The 20151-nt window shown below is 36.1% G+C and overlaps 3 protein-coding genes across 4 annotated transcripts; 2 read left to right on the forward strand and 1 right to left on the reverse strand.

The window, feature by feature from the left end:
* The first annotated feature begins 266 nt into the window (after positions 1–266).
* On the forward strand, positions 267–8365 carry LOC109112067 (chromaffin granule amine transporter-like). Its single transcript, XM_042762705.1, has 16 exons — positions 267–416; positions 2279–2408; positions 3248–3572; positions 3695–3753; positions 4279–4362; positions 4828–4920; positions 5064–5153; positions 5252–5295; positions 5411–5471; positions 5707–5802; positions 6175–6253; positions 6382–6433; positions 7180–7243; positions 7552–7671; positions 7815–7948; positions 8039–8365. Exons 2-16 carry the CDS (start codon positions 2294–2296, stop codon positions 8144–8146), a joined length of 1524 nt encoding a protein of 507 aa, XP_042618639.1. The 5' UTR covers positions 267–416; positions 2279–2293; the 3' UTR covers positions 8147–8365.
* Positions 8366–10260: 1895 nt separating this feature from the next.
* On the forward strand, positions 10261–15416 carry tti2 (TELO2 interacting protein 2). Of its 2 annotated transcripts, XM_042762706.1 has the most exons (8): positions 10268–10379; positions 10456–11205; positions 12735–12921; positions 13333–13425; positions 13518–13702; positions 14530–14673; positions 14805–14961; positions 15238–15416. In XM_042762706.1, exons 2-8 carry the CDS (start codon positions 10574–10576, stop codon positions 15325–15327), a joined length of 1488 nt encoding a protein of 495 aa, XP_042618640.1. In that variant the 5' UTR covers positions 10268–10379; positions 10456–10573; the 3' UTR covers positions 15328–15416. The 2 variants fall into 2 exon arrangements, with proteins under 2 accessions (XP_018945797.2, XP_042618640.1); XM_019090252.2 differs by having other exon boundaries at positions 10261–11205.
* Positions 15417–16180: 764 nt separating this feature from the next.
* Positions 16181–19333, reverse strand: LOC109074200 (protein MAK16 homolog). The gene is given in 10 exon segments (XM_042762707.1): positions 16181–16684; positions 16782–16847; positions 17491–17592; positions 17679–17753; positions 17935–17989; positions 18128–18294; positions 18373–18439; positions 18538–18646; positions 18767–18815; positions 19116–19333. Coding segments are annotated over 10 exon segments (924 nt in total). The 5' UTR covers positions 19131–19333; the 3' UTR covers positions 16181–16465.
* Positions 19334–20151: the final 818 nt, after the last annotated feature.

The raw sequence follows: 20151 nt of genomic DNA on the forward strand, positions 1-20151 counted from the left end.
TTAGTGTAGCACATAATGAACAATCATCATTGGTTTCATTGTGCAGCGATTAGGTCGCTAAATGAGCAGTATTCACAAGTGAACAGTAGCAGCGGCTGTTTGTGTGTTGTTTGTGTGTGCTGAGTCTGGATGAGAGATCACAGATAAAGTCTCATTGTAATGAAAAGAAGCCTGCAGGTCATTCATCTACCCAATAAAGAGCAGCAGATGCACACAATTACTCTCGCTATGATGCAGTACGTGTGCATGTCTGTATATTTCCTCTAAAGACCCCTCAACAAATCACATGCAGGCGGCTGTGCACAAAGACACCTCCCTCCGTCCAGCAACGCTCACAATCAAACAAGTGACCCCTGCATCACACACACCTGCACTGGACATACACTCGTGCACTGAAGAAGAGAATGCATCCTAAGGTAAGACGAACTTTAAAAGTAATAAGACATTTCATCTATATATATGATTATAAGGCAATAATTGTATTCATTTACCACTTTCATCCAATGCCATGATGGAGAGACTGATTAAGGACTACATATTGTTTTATGATGGCAGATAAATGTGTTTTATGATGAATTTTCTTGTCTTGCTATTAAATATTACAGAGCCTTGTTTCAAAAAACTTGATTTGGAGTTTCCAAAATACTAATAGTTTAATGGGTAAAAGTTAAAACCACACAGAAAACCCTCTCTTTAAGAAGTGTTTGAATTTTGGGAACACAAAAATGGTGATGTGGGCAGGTCAAGTGATAAGAGAATAGGGAGTTAACTGATGTTGCCAGCATGTCGCACACATGCAATATTGACACAGGTGTTTGTGGATCAGCTCTTATTGTATGTGCTTATGACATGACAGAGTGGAAATACTAACACAATTCACATCAGATTGTTCAGGAACTGAAGAGCAAGACATGATTCAACAACCTGAATTGACGCGGCCAACAAAAGGTGTTTTTCTGAGTCATGTTTGCCAGTGCTAAATTTACTTGATCAAAAATGCAGAAAAAATGTAATATTGTGAAATATTATTACAGTTTTAAACAAATGTTTCCTATTTTAATTAAAATGTAATTTATTCCTGATCAAAGCTGAATTTTCAGCATCATTACTCCAGTCTTCAGTATCACATGATCCTTTAGAAATTATTCTAATTTGCTAAATTTGCTGCTCAAGAAACATTTATTATTGTCTTGTTGCTTAATATTTTTGGATTTTTTTCAGGATTCTTTGATGAGTAGACAGTTCAAAAGAACAGCATGTGTTGGAAATGGAAATGTTTTGTAACAATGTAAAAGTGTTTACTGTCACTTTTGATCAGTTGAATGCATAATTGCTGAAAGTATTAAATGTCTTAAAATAACATTAAATATACACATTTCTCAAAAACAAAAAAAATTGAGTTATGTACACGACAGAAATTCGTGACCATTCAAAAACACGAAATACTGCCCATTTTCACAAACTAAATTGATATGAGATTGTCAGTCAAAGATAAAAGGAGCGTTCTGAAACACTCATGTGCCCTACAGCTGCTGTAATCATATTGTTGAAACTCAATCACACAGCACGTAATTCCTGCCCTGGAACAAAGAGCTCATCTAGAACAAACCTGTCCTCAAGGCCTTATACACATCCCAGAAGACTGTATAGAGACCTGAGTACTGTTACAATAACTACATTTTGGGTCCCTATGGATAATTGTTGGATGTCAATTAGATCAGTAAGTTCTCTTTTGAGGCCACCTCTGATCAAAAAAAAGTATAATGTCACCATCATGTCTTTTTGTAATTCATATAATGTATTTTTGGGTTCAGAAAAATCATGGTGCTGTGAGATGCTCATCGTCCCTTGACCTGCCCCTTTCAAATGTGTGGATGATTGATTTTGATGGTTGAGTGATGTTTGTGCAATAGCATATGAAAAACACCATATATATATATATATATATATATATATATATATATATATATATATATATATATATATATATATATATATAATTATATATATAATTTTTTTTGTACTTTTGTAGTTTTGATTTACTTCCTGGAGTTAATGCACATTTTGCAGTCCAGTTCAAACATGTTTCAAAAAAAGAGGTAATGTGGGTTACATGTAATGTGTGTTTGTTTAGAATAGACTTCCATTTTCTTTGGGGAATTTTTGACCAGATCATTTTTTACCAGGAAAACATAAGTACTGTTAATACTCTTGGTATTAGACTTAACGAAGGTGAAAATACATAGTGTGCTAATCTGACCCATGACTGTGTGTCCAGTGACAGAGGTGGATCATGGCTATGCTGAACCCTATGGACTGGATCAGGGAGAGCAGGGGCTCTCCTCGTCTGGTGCTTGTCATTGTGTGTGTGGCCCTGCTGCTGGATAACATGCTGCTAACAGTTGTGGGTAAGTAAACAGCTATGCTAAACAAATAATAATTTTTTTCATTTTTTCACTAGATGTTGGAACATGGATGCAAGGATTTGCTGCCATTTAGACACAATAAATGTAGCTCACTGGCTACTTTAAGTTCACCTTGCTAGTACTTTTGCCTTCAGAACTGCCTTAATTCTTTGTGCCATAGATTCAACAAGGTGCTGGAAACATTGCTCAGAGATTCTGGTCTATGTTGACATGATAGTATCACAGAGTTGCTGCAGATTTGTGGGCTGATCATCGATTATACGAATCTACAGTTCCACCAAATCCCAAAGCTGCTATACTGGATTGAGATCTGGTGACTGTGGAGGCCATTTGAGTTTAGTCAGCTCATTGGCATGTTCAAGAAACCAGTCTGAGATGATTTGAGCTTTGAGCTTTTTGAACTTCAGCAGATCATCTTGACCATGTCTACATGCCTAAGTGCATTGAGTTGTTTAACTAATTAGATATTCGTTTTAACGTACTTGTTTGTAATGGGTGCAGCTGATCTAGCCATACTTGTTGATAACAATAAGGTATCCACATTGGCCATGTGTATCATTGGTTTCCTTTTGAGTCTATTCTGTATAGGCAAAAACATAATACAGAAATCAAAACATAAGAGGGAAGGTACAGCAGGATGAGTATATGCAGGACAAGTGACTCTGCTCTCATAGTGCCCATGACATTTACCTGCTTGAATCTGTCCTGACCTCTGTCTCATGCAGTCTGCAGCAGGCGGAGGAGAAGGGTTATTCACAATCATGCACACAGGTATCAGCTCTAACTCTTCCCATCCTTATGTCACCCCTCATTATCCCCAGTTCCCATCATCCCAACCTTCCTGTATGCCACAGAGCACCAGACACAAGAGCTCCCGTCTGCTGCCCCCTCTGAGGCTCAGCCCACCTACATCTCTATCTTCTCCATGTACGACAACAACACCTACACCATCAGCACTGCCAATCTCACCATCTCCTCCAGTGCTAATGGAAGTTCAGGGCTCAATGGCAGCTCTGTAGAGCGACACGGGTGTAAAGAGGACAGTGAGTTTTTGGAAGAGGAGAATGTGAGGGTAGGCCTGCTGTTTGCCTCCAAAGCATTGGTGCAGCTCATGGTCAACCCGTTTGTGGGCCCACTGACCAACAGGTACATACAGGCTTTGAGCAGATCATCTAAAATGACTGTTAATATGCTCAAGTTAATACATAATGAAAACAGAGAATTGAATGAATTCATTCAGCTGTCTGATGGATGCCTTTTTTTTAAAGGATTGGATATCACATACCGATGTTTGCTGGGTTTGTCATCATGTTTGTCTCCACAATAAGTAAGTCACATTATACAGTGTAAATCATAAATATTGACTGGTTGTGCAGTGGTTCTCAGGGCCGGGATCATTGCTCAGTTTGCTCACTGAATCCAGCCAAAGTTATTCCACTGGCTGAAAAATCTTTAAATGGTAACCCTATTCAATGCATGATTAGAAATCCCTTTTATTATTTTATGTTGTGTGTCATCTGAACTATTTTATTATGACTATTAAAGTCTCTCAGATGTTCTCAGATGTTTTTGCTTGAGGACCCAAATTTTAAACTGAAAATCAAGTGGTGACTCAGTGTTTATCATGCTTAACGTTAACAAAATATAATCAAATGTTGACTTTTGTATATGAACATTATTGTGTAGGATTAACTATGTTGGAACAACAATATGAAAATGATTGTTCATAAATTTGTTTGAAGACACTACTGTGAGCCACCGAGTGAGATTTTCAATATATTTTTGTTCGTTTCACTTTATTTGGCTAGAAATGAAATGAGGTAGACTCTGACTTTGAATGCTTTCTCTGCAGTGTTTGCCTTCTCAGGGACATACGCGCTGCTGTTTTTGGCCCGCTCATTGCAGGGAATTGGATCATCATTTTCCTCTGTGGCAGGTATAATGGGATAAGTGTGAATTAGCATGCTTGACATAGGAATAGTGCAAAATATTATTACAACTCATTATTACAACTGTAATATACTTTAAAATGTAATTTATTCCTGTGATGCATAACTGAATTTTCAGCATCACTAGCCAGGCTTCAGTGTCACGAGATCTTTCAGAAATCATTCTGACATGATGACTTGCTGCTCAAGAAACATTTCTGATTATTATCAATGTTGAAAACAGTTGAGCTGCTTATGTGCAAACTGCGATATTCTTTTCAGGATTCTTTGACTAATAAAAAGTTTAAAAGAACAGCATTTATTGTAACATTATGAATGTCTTTACTGTCACTTTTGATTAATTAAATGCATCCATGATTAATAAAAGTATTATTTCTCTCGAAAAACCTCACTGACCCCAAACTTTTTAGCTGTAGTGTATTTATGATAAAATTGACTGTGTAATTCTGTAGGTCTGGGAATGTTAGCAACTGTGTACACAGATGACAATGAGAGAGGCATTGCCATGGGAATCGCATTGGGAGGACTTGCCATGGGAGTGCTCAGTAAGTTCCTCTAATGTGCTTTACATTACAATACAACAATGTAAAGTAACGTCAGCTGGAGATCGCCAGCAATACCTAAATGAATTTAACCAAATGTGTGCCACAAATGACAATTTTAACACTGGAAAATGTACTCTTTTCAGTTGGAGCGCCATTCGGTAGTGTCATGTATGAGTTTGTTGGTAAAAGTTCTCCATTCCTCGTCCTTGCCTTCTTGGCTTTGTTTGATGGAGGTAAGATATTAGTAAAGCTTTTGCCCTTTAAAATTCATTGAGTAACATTTCATTCAACGATTCATCAAATTGTTTTCGATACCCAATTTCAACACCAGCCCTCCAGCTCTGCATCCTTCAGCCCTCAAAAATATCTCCAGGGGTGAGTAGTGTTCATTTAACAAAATGTGAGTTATGAAAGTTAATAAAAGATAAGAAAAGCTTGCGTTAGTGTCACTATGAGGAGCCCGAGTGATTGTCATGTGTCTTCTGTTCAGAGCGTGGAAGGAACACCATTACTCACCCTGCTGAAGGATCCCTACATACTCATTAGTGCAGGTGTGTGTGTAAATAAATAAAATCAAATACATCCTCAAATCCTGCCCACAGTCAAACCAGTTTGAAAAGTTGTCGTGGAGGTGTAGTAGCTGTTTCTGTAATTACATGTAGGCCTCCATATAATCACGGCCGAATGTTTTGATGTGAACAACTAAAACGATTTGTAAATGAAGCGGATGAGCAGCTGTGTTGAGTGAATGATGAGTAAGATTATGGTTCCTGTATATAATTACAGGGTCGTTGTGCTTTGCAAACATGGGGGTAGCTATTTTAGAGCCCACTCTTCCCATCTGGATGATGCAGACAATGTGCTCGCCAAAATGGCAGCTTGGTAAGAAACTAGATTATTCCAAGTCATTAAAATGTGATTGAAACAAATTCACTTCCTGCTTATTTAAGTCATTTTATTTAATTCCTGTTTGTTTCCTCTCTCACAGAAATGTGATGTTAAAGTAGTTCACTTTTTATTCAGAACTATTTTGTCACTAGATAGATACCTCCTCAGAGAGGACTAAAACGTGGCTTCTTGAGAAGATCTGAGGTTTTTCTGTATACTTAAGTCAACTGATATTGAGCCGGAAGAAGCCAGTTAAGAGGCTTCCGATGGTTCTTCAGACCCTGTTAAACATTATGACTGTGTTTTATTTGCTTATCTTTTCTGTGGTTCTGTTGACTGAGCTGATCATGGCCACTGGTTTTGCAGGTATGGCTTTCCTACCAGCCAGTGTTTCTTACCTCATTGGGACCAATCTGTTTGGTATACTTGCCAATAAAATGGGAAGGTAATACATTTTCTAGCATGTCCCAAAATAAATTAATTGAAAAGCACATGTACAAGTCATTTTGGTAGATAAAAGCTGTGTCTACAGAGACAAGAGCTGCATCATTTAGAAATGCTTCTCTGTTTTAGGTGGTTGTGCTCCATGATTGGCATGCTTATAGTCGGCATCAGTCTGCTCTGTGTGAGTATCACAAACTCTCTTAAAATCATGTTGCATTGCAAATTACAACTTGGCTTATGCTTGCTTGAACTATGTAAAAAACAAATACAATACGGTTCAAAATCTGTACGTTTTCTTAGAGAGAAATTAATAATTTTATTTGTCAAGGATGTATTGAATTGATCAAAAGTGAAGGTAAAGACACTTATAATGTTACAAATGATGTATATTTCAAATACATGCAATTCTCTTGAACTTTCTATTCATCAAAAAATCCTGACAATGAATCATGGTTTTCACAAAAATATTATATATCTATATCTATATCTATATCTATATCTATATCTATATCTTTATGTATGTGTGTGTGTGTGTGTGTGTGTGTGTGTGTGTGTGTGTGTGTGTGTGTGTGTGTGTGTGTGTATGTATATAATGATAAATGCATCAAATCAGCATATCAGAATGATTTCTGAATGATCAGGTGACACTGAAGACTGGAGTAATGATGCTGAAAATTCAGCTTTGAATCACAGGAATAAATAATATTTTAAAATATTTTAAAATACAAAACAGCTGTTTTAAATTGTAGTAATATTTCACAATATTACTGTTTTTTACTGATATTTTTTATTATTTTTGTTTTTTATTGGTGAGATTTAGAGTTTTTTTTCAAAAGATTATTAATTCTTAAAAATTAGAAATTTTAATAGGTAGAGTATTTTGAAAAATGGCTGTTGTTATTGTAACATTATATGCATTTGTTGTAGGTTCCCTTTGCCAAAGACATCTATGGGCTTATTGGTCCCAATGGAGGACTGGGATTTGCTATTGGTGAATATTATTCAATTATTTATCATGCAATATTAAGAGGAATGATCCCAAAATGAAAATTCTTTCATCATTTACTCACCTTCATGCTGTTTCCAAACCTGTATGAGTTTCTTTAAAAAAAAATTATCTTAGACCCCTTTGCTTTTCATTGTATAGGCAAAATCCAAATTTAAAAAGTCTTTTGTTGTGTTCCACAGAAGAGTAAACAGACATAATTTTCATTTTGGAATAAACTTTGTCTTCAAGATACATAACTGTAGTACACTGTATAACATATGCAACTCTGCTTTAATTATTTGTGCTTTTAGGAATGGTTGATTCATCTATGATGGCTATAATGGGTTACCTAGTGGATATCCGGCATATGTCTGTCTACGGAAGCGTGTACGCTATTGCTGATGTGGCACTCTGCATGGGATTTGCTATTGGTAATTTCTCTTACTGCATTTGTATTGGAATAAAGTGTCACAATTTAAATCTATTTTCTGGTCAAAACTTAGTGTTAGCTCACCCCAAGAGCTCCAGGAGCCAAACTGACTCTTCCTTCTTGGTGCGTTCGTTCCTGCTGCAGGTCCATCGACTGGAGGGGCCATAGTAAGAGCCATAGGCTTCCCCAATCTCATGGTGATCATCGGCATTATCAACATCCTGTACGCACCCCTTTGCTTCTTCCTCAAAAATCCTGCTGTTCGGGAGGAGAAGATGGTGAGAAACACAAGTGTCACTGAATTGGATGTCTTTATCAGTAGTATGTTTACAAATGCTTTGTAATGACACATGACACTTGTTTCTCAAGCTATAATAAATCAGGAGTGTCCAATGCATGTGAAGAACTACAACACACAGCGCGAGTACAGAGAATTCCCTCTGAGTGATGAAAGTGAGGAGGACACTGAAGAGTAATGCAAACACACTTATAAAGGAACTGGCCAACAAATCATCGGGACCTACGAGCAGCCCTGATTCAAAAGTTTTGAAAAGATTAATATTGCTACATTCCCTATCCTTCACTATGATCACATTTTTGTGTACAAGTGGTTAGTGTGACATATAGTGTTGTTTATCCTGTCTCTTTTCATGTTTGTGGGTTTGAATGAAATAAACAGGCCTAATTGGTCAACTTGATTTGATGGTTTTCATTGTGATGTTTCAAACCTTGCAAGACTTGTGCATGTGAAGGTAGGATCGTACATCAGTATTGAAGAAATAATCCATTGTGAGGGGGATGCCAACTTCTTTTGTGCCTCCTGTGATACATCGTTAATTTCTTTTTGATATGCATCAAATATTATTGAATGTAATGGGTAGAAGATCAGTTTCTACAGACAAAGGGAAGGGCATGTGGTGGATGAATTAATTGATATAGCTTCAAGTTCAATAACTACTTAGAAACCTATTTTAACTTAATAACCGGTTTTTTTGTTGAATGTTTTGTGTATTTTTTTTTTTTTTTTATATTATGTTGTATAATACATTACAGTTAAAATAATAACCAAGTACTTAACACGTGCTTCAGTATGATGGTCAATAATTCAACGCAAGACAAAAGATGATTAAAACTTATTTATTTAAAATGTATATAAAAGTAAAACTTTTTATTTTTCATTATTGTAAAGTGCACTTTTTATTAAGTGTGTGAAAGAGTCTTGAAAGTGTACTCTCTATAAGTACACTTTTTATTTTATTTCATAAATATTATATATATATATATATATATATATATAGATATATATATATATATATATATATATATATATATATATATATATTGCAAGTGTTCAAGCATTAAAAACACAGTGTACACGTAAATTCAAATAAAAAAATTTAAATAAGTGATTTTTACCATTTTTACTAGATGAATTGACCGTAGCCTTAAAATTTGTCATGTGGTGCGACCATGATTTATATTATAATTCATTAATTTGCTTAATATTTTTTACAAGTTCACAGTGTTTAGAAACAATTTGCATTTATTTTGCATCTTTGTAAATAATGTAATATTTTTGTTCTATAATTTCAGAGTTGCCTTCTTAAATGTAGTTAACAGATTTATTTTTCCTGTAAATCGCATAAAACAGATAAAAATGTTTTAAAAATACCATTCACTTAAGCGTACCGTAGCAGTGATTCATATTTCAGCCACATGAGATATTTTTATTTTTATTTAATGCAGTTATTATTGCTTTAATTGGTTGCACCACATGATGAGTGGTCGAATGAAACACAAATGACACAAAGACCTCATATTGTTAAAAAGAGATCAAGAAACAATACATTTCATATAATCAGCAACAACAAAAAACAATTTAAACCATATTTTATTAAACTTTTACAGAATTTTCACGAACAAACACTTTATAAACATTTTTTATATATATATATATATATATATAAAAAATCACATCACCAACATAAGTGCACCATTTCATTTAAATTGAAAATGGAGACAATGGAATAAATACATTTTGATTTAATTTTGATCAGAACCTATAATGATGTAATCATGCCTCATCACAAACCATTTTATTTAACCGCACATTCGTGGCCTTATTGTGAACAAGCATTTAATTAAACCAGACAATCATCACGCTTGTGAAATTTCTGTACTGACCCTTCGCAGGGTGTTTGATTGACAGGTGATCAGACCAATCAGTGCAGCACATAATCATGATTTGTAAGAGATATATAGATATGAAGCATGATGAATAAGCTGAGGGAGATTGGGGCACTGGAGATCATGTTAAAAGGGTTACTGTGCATGGTAATTAAGACATTGAGCAGAATATTGGTGACATTTTTAAGAGAAGCAGGAGTTTTAAACCGGATTTGATGGATAATTAGAGTATGATGTGTGTGTGTGTGTGTGTGTGTGTGTGTGTGTGTGTGTGTGTGTGTGTGTGTGTGTGTGTGGTAGCCTATATAAAAGTTAGTAGGAAAAAGAGGGAACAGATTGAACTTTGTTTTAACATTTTTATCTACCGGAGCAGAAGGGGGCGGTAATGCAGCTATAAGCTGGATGCCAACCTCCGGTAAACTAAAAAGATGAAGAAGAAGAATTCGGGTTTCTGGGGAAATGTTTCATGGTTGCAGTTTTAAAAAACCCGCAGGGCCCTGTCTAAATAAGAAGTATTTATAGGTAAATAGTTCCCATATAACGTTACGCTGTTTTTTAGTACACGGAGTAAAACTGAATGATTGAAATGATTCCTCAGACAGGCTAGAGCTGTCAAGGCCGTGTTACAGAGACCCGCGGTCTGGAGCCGCTGTTATCACTTCTGTCTCGTGATCTGTATATTTCTCTGCGGTCTACGAATGTTGTAAAGCAGCGCGATGGACGTGGCGCACGTTCTTCAGGAGATGAGAATCGGAGATGAGGCTGGTTCGTGCTCCGTGCTCGCTGCTTTCAGCCGCATTCGTGAGCGCTTCGAGGCGGAGGACGCGCCGGAGAGACGCGCGCGCATCCTGGAGGAGACCGCAGGTCTGCTTGCGCGCGCACCGCTCGACCGCCTCTTTCCCGAGCTCAGCGATGAGCTACGAGGCCAGTATTTGGGCTTAGTGAACTCATTCACCCGCCACGCTGCCCTGCCACCATGCGACACAGACAGCGGCGCTTTATGTGCCAAGAGTTACGCGGACATACCGGCCAGAGCTCAGGCTGTTAGTACCGTGCTACTCGCGTTGTCTGTGCAGATTCAGAAAGCGCTGGAGGATCAAAACAGTCCAGCTGTCAGGTCTCTGGCTCGCACACTTGCCCCCACCTTCTGTATCTTCTCCATCACGCACCTGCTGGAGCAGCCTTGGACCAGTGCAGCCTCCAGAAGGAGCGCTCGTGAGCTGCTAGCAGCAGCTGTGGCCCTGACAGACAGCAGCTCAGTGCAGGAGATGCTGTCCGGGAGACCTGAGCAGGAGCAGAAAGGAGCTCTGGGGCCAGTCCTGGACGCGCTGCAGCCAGAGTTAACCAAGTAAGTTAACAAAAAGTCACAGCATTGGCTTTTAAGCTTTGCAAAAACTATGTATATTTTAAAGGAAGTTGGCCGTGCAAAGCTATTTTATAAGTAGACTGGGTCAACTGCTATTATGCAGTACATTGAAGACATATATTGACATCATATCATGTAAGACTATATATATATATATATATATATATATATATATATATATATATATATATATATATAAAATGATCCTCTGAAGTAAATAATACAGAAAAAAAATATTTGTACATGAAAAAGTTATTGCAGTCAATAATAAAAAACAAAACCAGAACAAAGTCAATTCTTTTAGTACTTTAGTAAATTAAAGCATAAATAATGTTTATTGATTAACAAATTGACAAATTAAGTAAAACCTACTCAACTTTTCTGATACTGGTTTTCCCATCATGCTCTGGGGCATGAATAAATAATAAGTTAGATATATTTTATTTTATTTATTTATTTAGCTATATATTTTGCTGTTTTCCAGCTGTATTTACACCGTTTAATTATTGCTTTTGTGGTAAGGTTTAGTTACATGTGATTTTGTTACATCTGGACTGGAGTTCATTTTCAACTCAAATGCATTGTGTATTGTGTACCAAGTACTGAAGTCTCTGTTTTCAGATGAGTGCTGGCTGTGCTGCATTAATAATTATGTAGATATGGTGTCTACATGGAATCTATTATATTATTTACTTAGATGTTTCTGAGTAAATACACACATCAAAAGCATGGTTTAAAGCAGGGTTATTCAAATCTTGCCCTGGAGGGCCAATGCGGTGCAGAGTTTGGCTCCAACCCTGATCAAAGTCACTTGCCTGTGATTTTCTAATGATCCCAAAAACATTGATTAGCATGCTCAGGTGTGTTTGACTAGGGTTGGAGCCAAACTCTGCAGTGATTGGCCCTCCAGGGCAAGATTTGAATAACCCTGGTTTAAAGGGTTACTCCACCTCAAAATGAAAATTTTGTCATTTATCACTTACCCCCATGTCGTTCCAAACCCATAAAAAACTTTGTTCATCTTCGGAAAACAGTAAAAGATTTTTTGTTTTGAAACCGGGAGGCTTGTGACTGTCCCATAGACTGCCAAATAACTAACAGTGTCAAGGTCCAGAAAAGTATGAAAGACATCGTCAGAATAGTTGAAATTCTGAATTTCTGCTATTTCTTCCTTAAATTACAACACAGAAATGACCAAAGAGCACATACTAATATTTGATTTGTTTATTTATTTGATAGGGAAAATGCATGTTAATGAACATTAGTATTAAATACAAAATGTATACAAGCCAGATTAGAGCAACATTGCTAATTTGCATTCGCAGTCCCTAGGCAGGTACACACAAAAACAGGCACTCAGACACACATAACACTGCATTAAACACAAATAGCCCAAACACCTTATTTAAAATGTCTACACATAATGTTTACACAACTGATTCGTCATAAGCCACTTTTTAAGATGATATTAAATATGGTATTAAATGCACTCAATCTTGTCCTTTGTTCAGGGAGCGCTGGAAGCGTAACCAGGCAGTGAAGCATGTGTTCTCCTGGGTGCTGGTGCAGGTTGGGCGACCCTGGTTAACTGAGTATTTGGAGAAGGTGTTTCCTCCATCTCTGCTGATATCTGATGATTATCACACAGAAAACAAAGTATTGGGTGTGCACTGCCTGCATCACATTGTTCTCAATGTGGTAAGTCATTTTTATAAATATTTTGCCCCCCACAGCTGTCTACAAAAAAAAAAATAATACATATAAAAAAATACACTGCCTACATATCATCAGCATATTAAGACATCATAAATGCATTGCTAATATGAATGCAAAGGGCAATCCCAGAATGCATTGAAGTGCAATGAAATGAGTTGATGGCAGCTGAGAGCAATGTTAGTGATATATATACTTGTATTTAAATCCTGAACATTGTGTCTTTAACTGTACATCTGCCCTCAAAGATCATTGTGTCTCTGAATTTGAGTCACTTTTATTGTGCTCCTGACATTCATAAGCAACACATCAAATCCTGGAGGACATTATAAACCAGTGTTTTTTTTAAATATATGTATTTGAAATGTGTGTTCATTTGATCTTCTTCTTTCTTAGCCAGCTGCTGATCTGAGGCAGTTCAACCGAGCTCAGGTGCTCTATCACGCTCTCTTCAGTCACTTACACACATCTGAAGCTGTACTCATACAGGTGAGGCTTTCACTCACACAGTCCATGTGTGTTCTTGAATGCAGATGTTTAGTTTTCATTATGTATCTCACCTTATTGTCTGTTATTTTCAGGTTGTGCTGCCCTGCCTTCTAGACTTGCTGTCAGTCCTTGAGAAACCTCCAGTCCACTCAGGTTTACCGCGCAAACCAACTCGCTTTGACGATGTGCTACGGCACATCTTAACATACATGGAAATGGAGCACAAGCTTGACCTTCGTCGTGTATATGCCAAAAATCTTGTCTTATTTATTGAGAGGTGAGGCCTAAATAACTTAAGTGGCCTTCTCAGTATTATTGATTTCAGGAGTTCTGATATAATGATTACCCTGAAGACGAAGCATGTAAATTCTGTGACACTAGCTAACTAACTCATGATAGCTTTCGATTTCAGCTGATGTCTTACCAGAGATAAGAGATAATAATCATTTACTCAATCTCATGTCGATCCAAACCCATAAAACTTTTGTTAATCTTCGATACACAGTATTTTTTTAATATTCTCTCATCATTTTTGTCCGTTGAAAAGTCCACATAACCAATATTGCAAGCTTTAAAATGTTTATAAAGACATTGTAAAAGTAATCCATATGAATTGAAGATTTTAATCCCAAGTCTTCTGAAGAGACACAATCACTTTTTATGATGAACAGATTTAATTTAGGCTTTTATTCACATTTAAATATTGATCAATGCACATTCATAGAGCTCATCAAATATGGCGAATGGAAGTGCAATTGTATTTGACACACAAGAACAACCTCATTGTTTATCAACCGTCAAGCAAGCTTCCATTTAATTACCATATTTGATGATTATTTTTTGCTTGTTAGAATATTTTTTGAGTGAACTATTCCTTTAATGTTAATTAATAGTCAAACAGCCATTATGTCACTGTCTGTTGCTGGTAGCAAAGCCTTTTGTCTCTGAAAAAAGTAAAATTTACCGATTCATTTCATATTGATATATTTATTACTATGCTGTTCATTTTGAATATTCTTAACAAACTTGATTAGCATAATTGTTGTAATATTACTCATCCATAGCTACTCTGATGTTCCAGTTTGTCATGTCGTTATCTCATAGGATGGGTATAGTAATCGTTCGTCACCTGAAGAGGCTGGAGAGGGTGATTGTGGGATACTTGGAGGTCCCAGATGCTCCAGAGGAGAAAGCCAGACTGAGTATCCTGGATGCTCTGCAAAAAACTCTACAGATTGCTTGGCCACGGTGACCATTCATAGCACTATAAAACATCAGTACTTCAGTGCAACTACATGAAAATTACTTTTTAAATCAGGTTTACATGCTTCCACTTTTTTTCGTGCTAATACATTGTGTGTTTTTATGTTTATTTCTAGCATGGAGAGGAGGATGGGTTCACTAGCTCAGAGTCTTCTGAGGTTTCTGGTTGACGTCTCATCAGAGTCATTACCCCCTCAGCTGAAAGAGCAGCTCATGACCCAAGCATCCCACTGTTTACTGCTGCTCGACCACTGCTCAAAGGGAAAACTACAGGTGAGAATGACCATTATCATATTTTCTACTGAATTTTGTGGTTATATAAAAAAAGAATTTCAGCCAAAGTGGTAAAAACTATTATCTTATATTTCTTTTATCATACAGTTGAAAGTTTGCAAGTGAAAGTTATAAAAATGGCAAATTTTATTAAAACTTCATCGTGCTTCCAAAGCTTTTATGAAATGGTAAAAGCATCTTGTTACTCTCATATTGCATGCAGTTTGAAGCCACCTACTGTTTGTTCCTTTTGTCTCATTTCACCTTTTTCTACAGAGTCTTCTGAGAGAGCTTGACAGCAGTTGTGTTTCTGAACCTGTGTTGAAGTGTATCCAGAAAGTCACTGCAGCACCACTGTGTCAATAAGCTGTCAGGGTATTTGCCACTTTTGGAGGAGAAGTTGGCTCGGTAGAATCTGATTCAGTGAGCAGTTCACTGTGAACATAGTAATATCTGTATTTTGTATTTGGGATATAAGTGTAATTTTTTTTTTTTTTTTTTTTTTAAATAAAAATTATAATTATCCAAAGAGACTTTGATTTGCGGGCAGATTTGAACATGCTGTAAAACCGGCACATTTCTGGAGTATTGCATCCTACTTTTAAGAGTTCATTATGCATACAACTGTTGATGAAGGTTTTCTTGAGGTTGAGGTAGTTAAGCAAAGGTTTCAGCCCTTGTTGAAAATGCCTGCTCACGATTCGATTTCACTACAGTAACACACACCAGCGCTATCAAACATTAGAAGGTTTTAAGAAGATCAGATGACGCTTGTAGCAGAACATGTTTGATGTGCTAGTTTGCTTTTTACCCACAATAATCAAGTGATTTACTCACACTGGATATTATTTAGCATTAATTGAGGTAAAAGAAAATTTCTCATGTATATATCTGATATATTTGAGGCATTTTCCATATGAAACTAAAACTATATCACTTTGGACAAAAAAAAAAATACCCTTGCTTATACATTTTCTTTGGAGTGTTTTGAAAGGATGTGCATTTGTGTGACTAACAGCATTATCAATGAGGGCAGTTAAACCATAAACAATAGAAATGTTTTCTAGGGGTCTGCCGTGTATGCTGGTGGGTGCATGAGATGTAAAAGACGATCCAAGTAAAACATGCATTCAAATACTAAACATATAAATTATTTTTTCCCCCCATTAGAACAAGAGAGTGTAAATATAAAGAGTTTTTTTTTATGTGTGTGTGTGATTTTTAATATAGTTTTTTTTATGTGAATGGGTGTAAGAGGAGACAAAAGTACATAATGGAACATTTTTAAAAAACACTTATGCTTGCAACAGCATAAGTACAGATGAGACAGTTCAATGTACAAACAATCCCACATTAGAGATGTGGACAGGAGTGTACAGACACACGTACACACACCAGTGTACACTGTTATTGAAAAGAGGTGTTATATCAAAGATCAGCATCCATGATTTGGAAATGTTCCACACACAGCAGAGTTATTCTGGTGTGATCAGCAGTTCAGTCTCTATGTGGCCTTACTTTTCTGAGCTGGTTCTGTCTCTTGCTCATATTCTATCTCCACATAGGCCCGTTTTTTCCTGATTGGGCCTTTGAGTGGAGCCTTTCCTTTTGATTTGGCCTTGGTCTTTTCTTCCTCTAACTCTTCTTCAGTCTCCTCTTCCTCACTGGAGACCTCTTCATCATCCTCTTCTTCATCACTGCTGCCCTTCAGGTTGTTCATATCCTGTAAAGCATGATCAGGGTTGAAGTAATAATCACTCTTTGAGATATAAAACTTTTTTTTATTTTATGTAATTTAGATTAATGTTGTAAAATATTACCTCAAAATCACTGAGATCACTCTCTTCAAACTCATCCTCAGCAACAAACTCTCTCGTCCCAGATTCCTGAAAGACATAAACAAGACGACATAAATATTTAAATAACAATATTTATTAATATTAAGCCCATCTAAGAGTGTGCACAAGTTCTCCCGGTCAATCAAACCCTGCAGAAGTCTACCACAAAATCTGTACCATTAACAAACAATACTGTTCAAAAGTTTGGGATCTTTTAGTAATTGTATTCAGCAAGGAAGCATTACGTAAAGTGACAGTAAAGTTACAAAATATTTTTTATTTCAAATAAATGCTGTTCTTCAGAAAATTATATTCAAAGAATATTGAAAAAAAAAAAAGTTTCAGGGATTCTACAAAAATATTAAGCCGCACAGAAGGATTGTTGACACTGAAGACTAGTAAATACTGCTGAATATTCAGCTTTGGCATCACAGAAATAAATTACATCTTAAAATATATATAAAAAAGACAAGTTATTTTATTTACATTGTGTTAATTTCATAATATTACTGTATGTTTTTTTTTATCAAATAAATGCAGCCTTGACGAACATGAGACTTCTTTCAAAAACACACACACACAAAAAAAAAAAAAAACCAATGAATACTGACCCCAATTTTTTTTTACATTTTTGTCCTGTAATAGACATATTTTAGGAAAAACTAAGCTAACAGGAAAATAAAGTTAATACCTCTTCATCTTCCTCCTCCTCTTCCTCCGATTCAGTGTCCTCTTCCTGTTTTTCCATAGCTTTATCAAAGGCGTGGATGGGGAAGTTGTATATGTCTCCATACTAAATAAAGGAAAAATGAAAACTTTAAATGTAAATCACTTATCTGACACAAAAGCAGGAAAGAGATGTGCCAAAGATGCACTCACAGTTCCTTGTTTTAGACGGTCTAGCAGTTCTTTTTCTATGGCATTTTCCAACTGAGCAGCAATAAGAGCCTTTTCCTGTTGGTGAGAAGAAAATAAAGGAGTAAATACCACACAAATTCAACTTCGCATTTGATCCAACGTGAGAAGTTATTAAAAGAAAAGGTAAAAGGTAGGTCTACATAAACGCTCAAACAAAATAAAAATACAAAGGCGGTGTTATATTCAGGAATGCATGTATGATCAGTACATCACCCACCTCTCTCCTCTTTTCTCGTCTCTCTACTTTTCTACTGAGTGGAACCAATTTTCTCCTGGAAATGAAAAAAAGAGAGGCACCATGTAAGAGAATATATACAGAAAGCTGGGTTTTATTAAATTAAATAAATGCTGTTCTTTTCAACTTTCCATTCATTAAACAATCCTAACAATAAAAATGTATCAGTTCCCACAAAGAAATGTAAAAACAGCAGCAAATGCTGAGTTTGCGGATCCGAATGAGATACTGTGTGATCTTCGTCAAGCGCTGCTTGCACTTGTGTCGGATGAACCTCGGCCAGTAGATGAGGTTCTCGTCGATCTGCTCCAAAGCCTTTGCATAGTTTCTATCAAGTTTCACCTGAAAAAGAGTCATTAAACATTTCAATGCGGATCACATCAAATGATCAACATGTCTCTCTCGTTTTGGTTCTCATACCTTCTCCCACATGCGAGCTGGGAATGCTGCTCTCTCAATAACTTTCATGTAGAGATAACACAGGCCTAGGGAAACATGTCAAGAAATGAATGCACTGAAACGTATGTCTCTCTCGTTTTGTGAAAAGGTGATGTGTGCATTTATTGATTTTGTGATTTTTTGAATTTTTATTTTTTTATTGTCTCGTACTGGCTGTTGGCGAGAGGACACGAGCTGCGATTGCAAAGGCCTGTGATGTTGTATTCATTTCGACAGAACTGCTGAGTTTTCGTTTCAACGAGGACAAGAAATCAAACAGTTAGATGTCGTGTTCGTCCAAATACATTTATTAAAAAATACAACTCTGAACAGTGTGGTGTGTGTATATATAATGCTATAGTATTATATACTTACTTTACTTTGTAGGAACAGAAACTCTTATTGCCGATAAGGTCCCATATAACCTTTAAAAGACAGATTATACAGTGTCAAAGATGTTGAAAATGTGCAAAACATTAAATTCAGAGTTGAACGAAGTAAAATAATCTAAAGGCTCACAGCGGACGGTGTTTTACTGCTAAAACAGAAACATTACAACCAATGAAATATTGTTTTAAGACTTATTTTCAGTTATTATTGGTCCAACCACGTCCTGTTTATTCTGAATCACATTTTATTCATCGGTGTTGTTTGTTTGTCAGTGACGTTAAATATAACGTTAGATACGTTATTTTCGTCAGCTTTTCTTAAAAAGCTTTACTCACGTCGTCGTGTTGCATTCTGGCAGCTTCTTCGGACGGTCGTCACTTAACACTTAAATTCCAGGTCTGAAATGATACAATAGAATTAACTACCGAGTATTTGTGATAGCCCAATTACGTTTTTGTGATCAAATAAATACCGCATGGAAGTTTCAGGCGGCAGCCATGTTAACACCATGAGCTACGCTACAACGTCTCGCGAGAGAAGAAATCTCGCGATACCGGCGATGTCCGATGGGTGAACAAATTGTTTTTATATCTGATCTTTTCACGGTAGAACCAGGGTAGAACAGAGTGGATCGGATTTGTACTGAGCAGAAAAACGATATATATATATATTTTTAAATGTCACTCAACAATAAAAAAGTAATTAGATTAGAATTATTACATCACATTTCCATACACATTTGAAAAGCTAAAAAATAAATACACCAATATGTGAAAATCACATAGTCAGGATCAGATAAATCCATATCAAATCATAGTCCATTGATTCTAAATCCAGCTAACAACAACACAGCCGAACACAACAGAAATATCACACGATTCACAAAGAAACTCATAAATCAAATCATAATTTATTAGATCTAAAATAAGTGAAAAAGAAATTGTTACACAGATCAGTGTAATAAGTTAGTTTCTCAACATGAAATTAAAAATAAAAATACATGTATATGTGTGTGATATTACAAAAAGTTTAATCATATTCATAGGAGAGGCATGCTGGGATTTATACTGGACAAAAATCTTTCAAAGCCTGAAAAAAGTAGCTCTTGTAGACATAGACTGTCTTAGGATTGACAGTATTAGGAATAAAGTAGAAGTTTTGTGAAGATTGGCTGTCTTAGGATTGAAGGTATTGGGAATAAAGTAGAAGTGTTGGGAATAGGTATTTTGGGAAAAGGTAGTGAAAATCTTACTTTAAAACAATCATGTTGCTATTTTCATTTGAAAAGTCAACTTTTCAATTATAAAACATTCCAGTGCAGTGGGTCATTAACTTACATACAGTTGAAAACAGAAATTATAAAGACAGTGA

The sequence above is a fragment of the Cyprinus carpio genome, chromosome A8, assembly GCF_018340385.1.
Source record: "Cyprinus carpio isolate SPL01 chromosome A8, ASM1834038v1, whole genome shotgun sequence".
NCBI classification, from domain to species: Eukaryota; Metazoa; Chordata; class Actinopteri; order Cypriniformes; family Cyprinidae; genus Cyprinus; species Cyprinus carpio.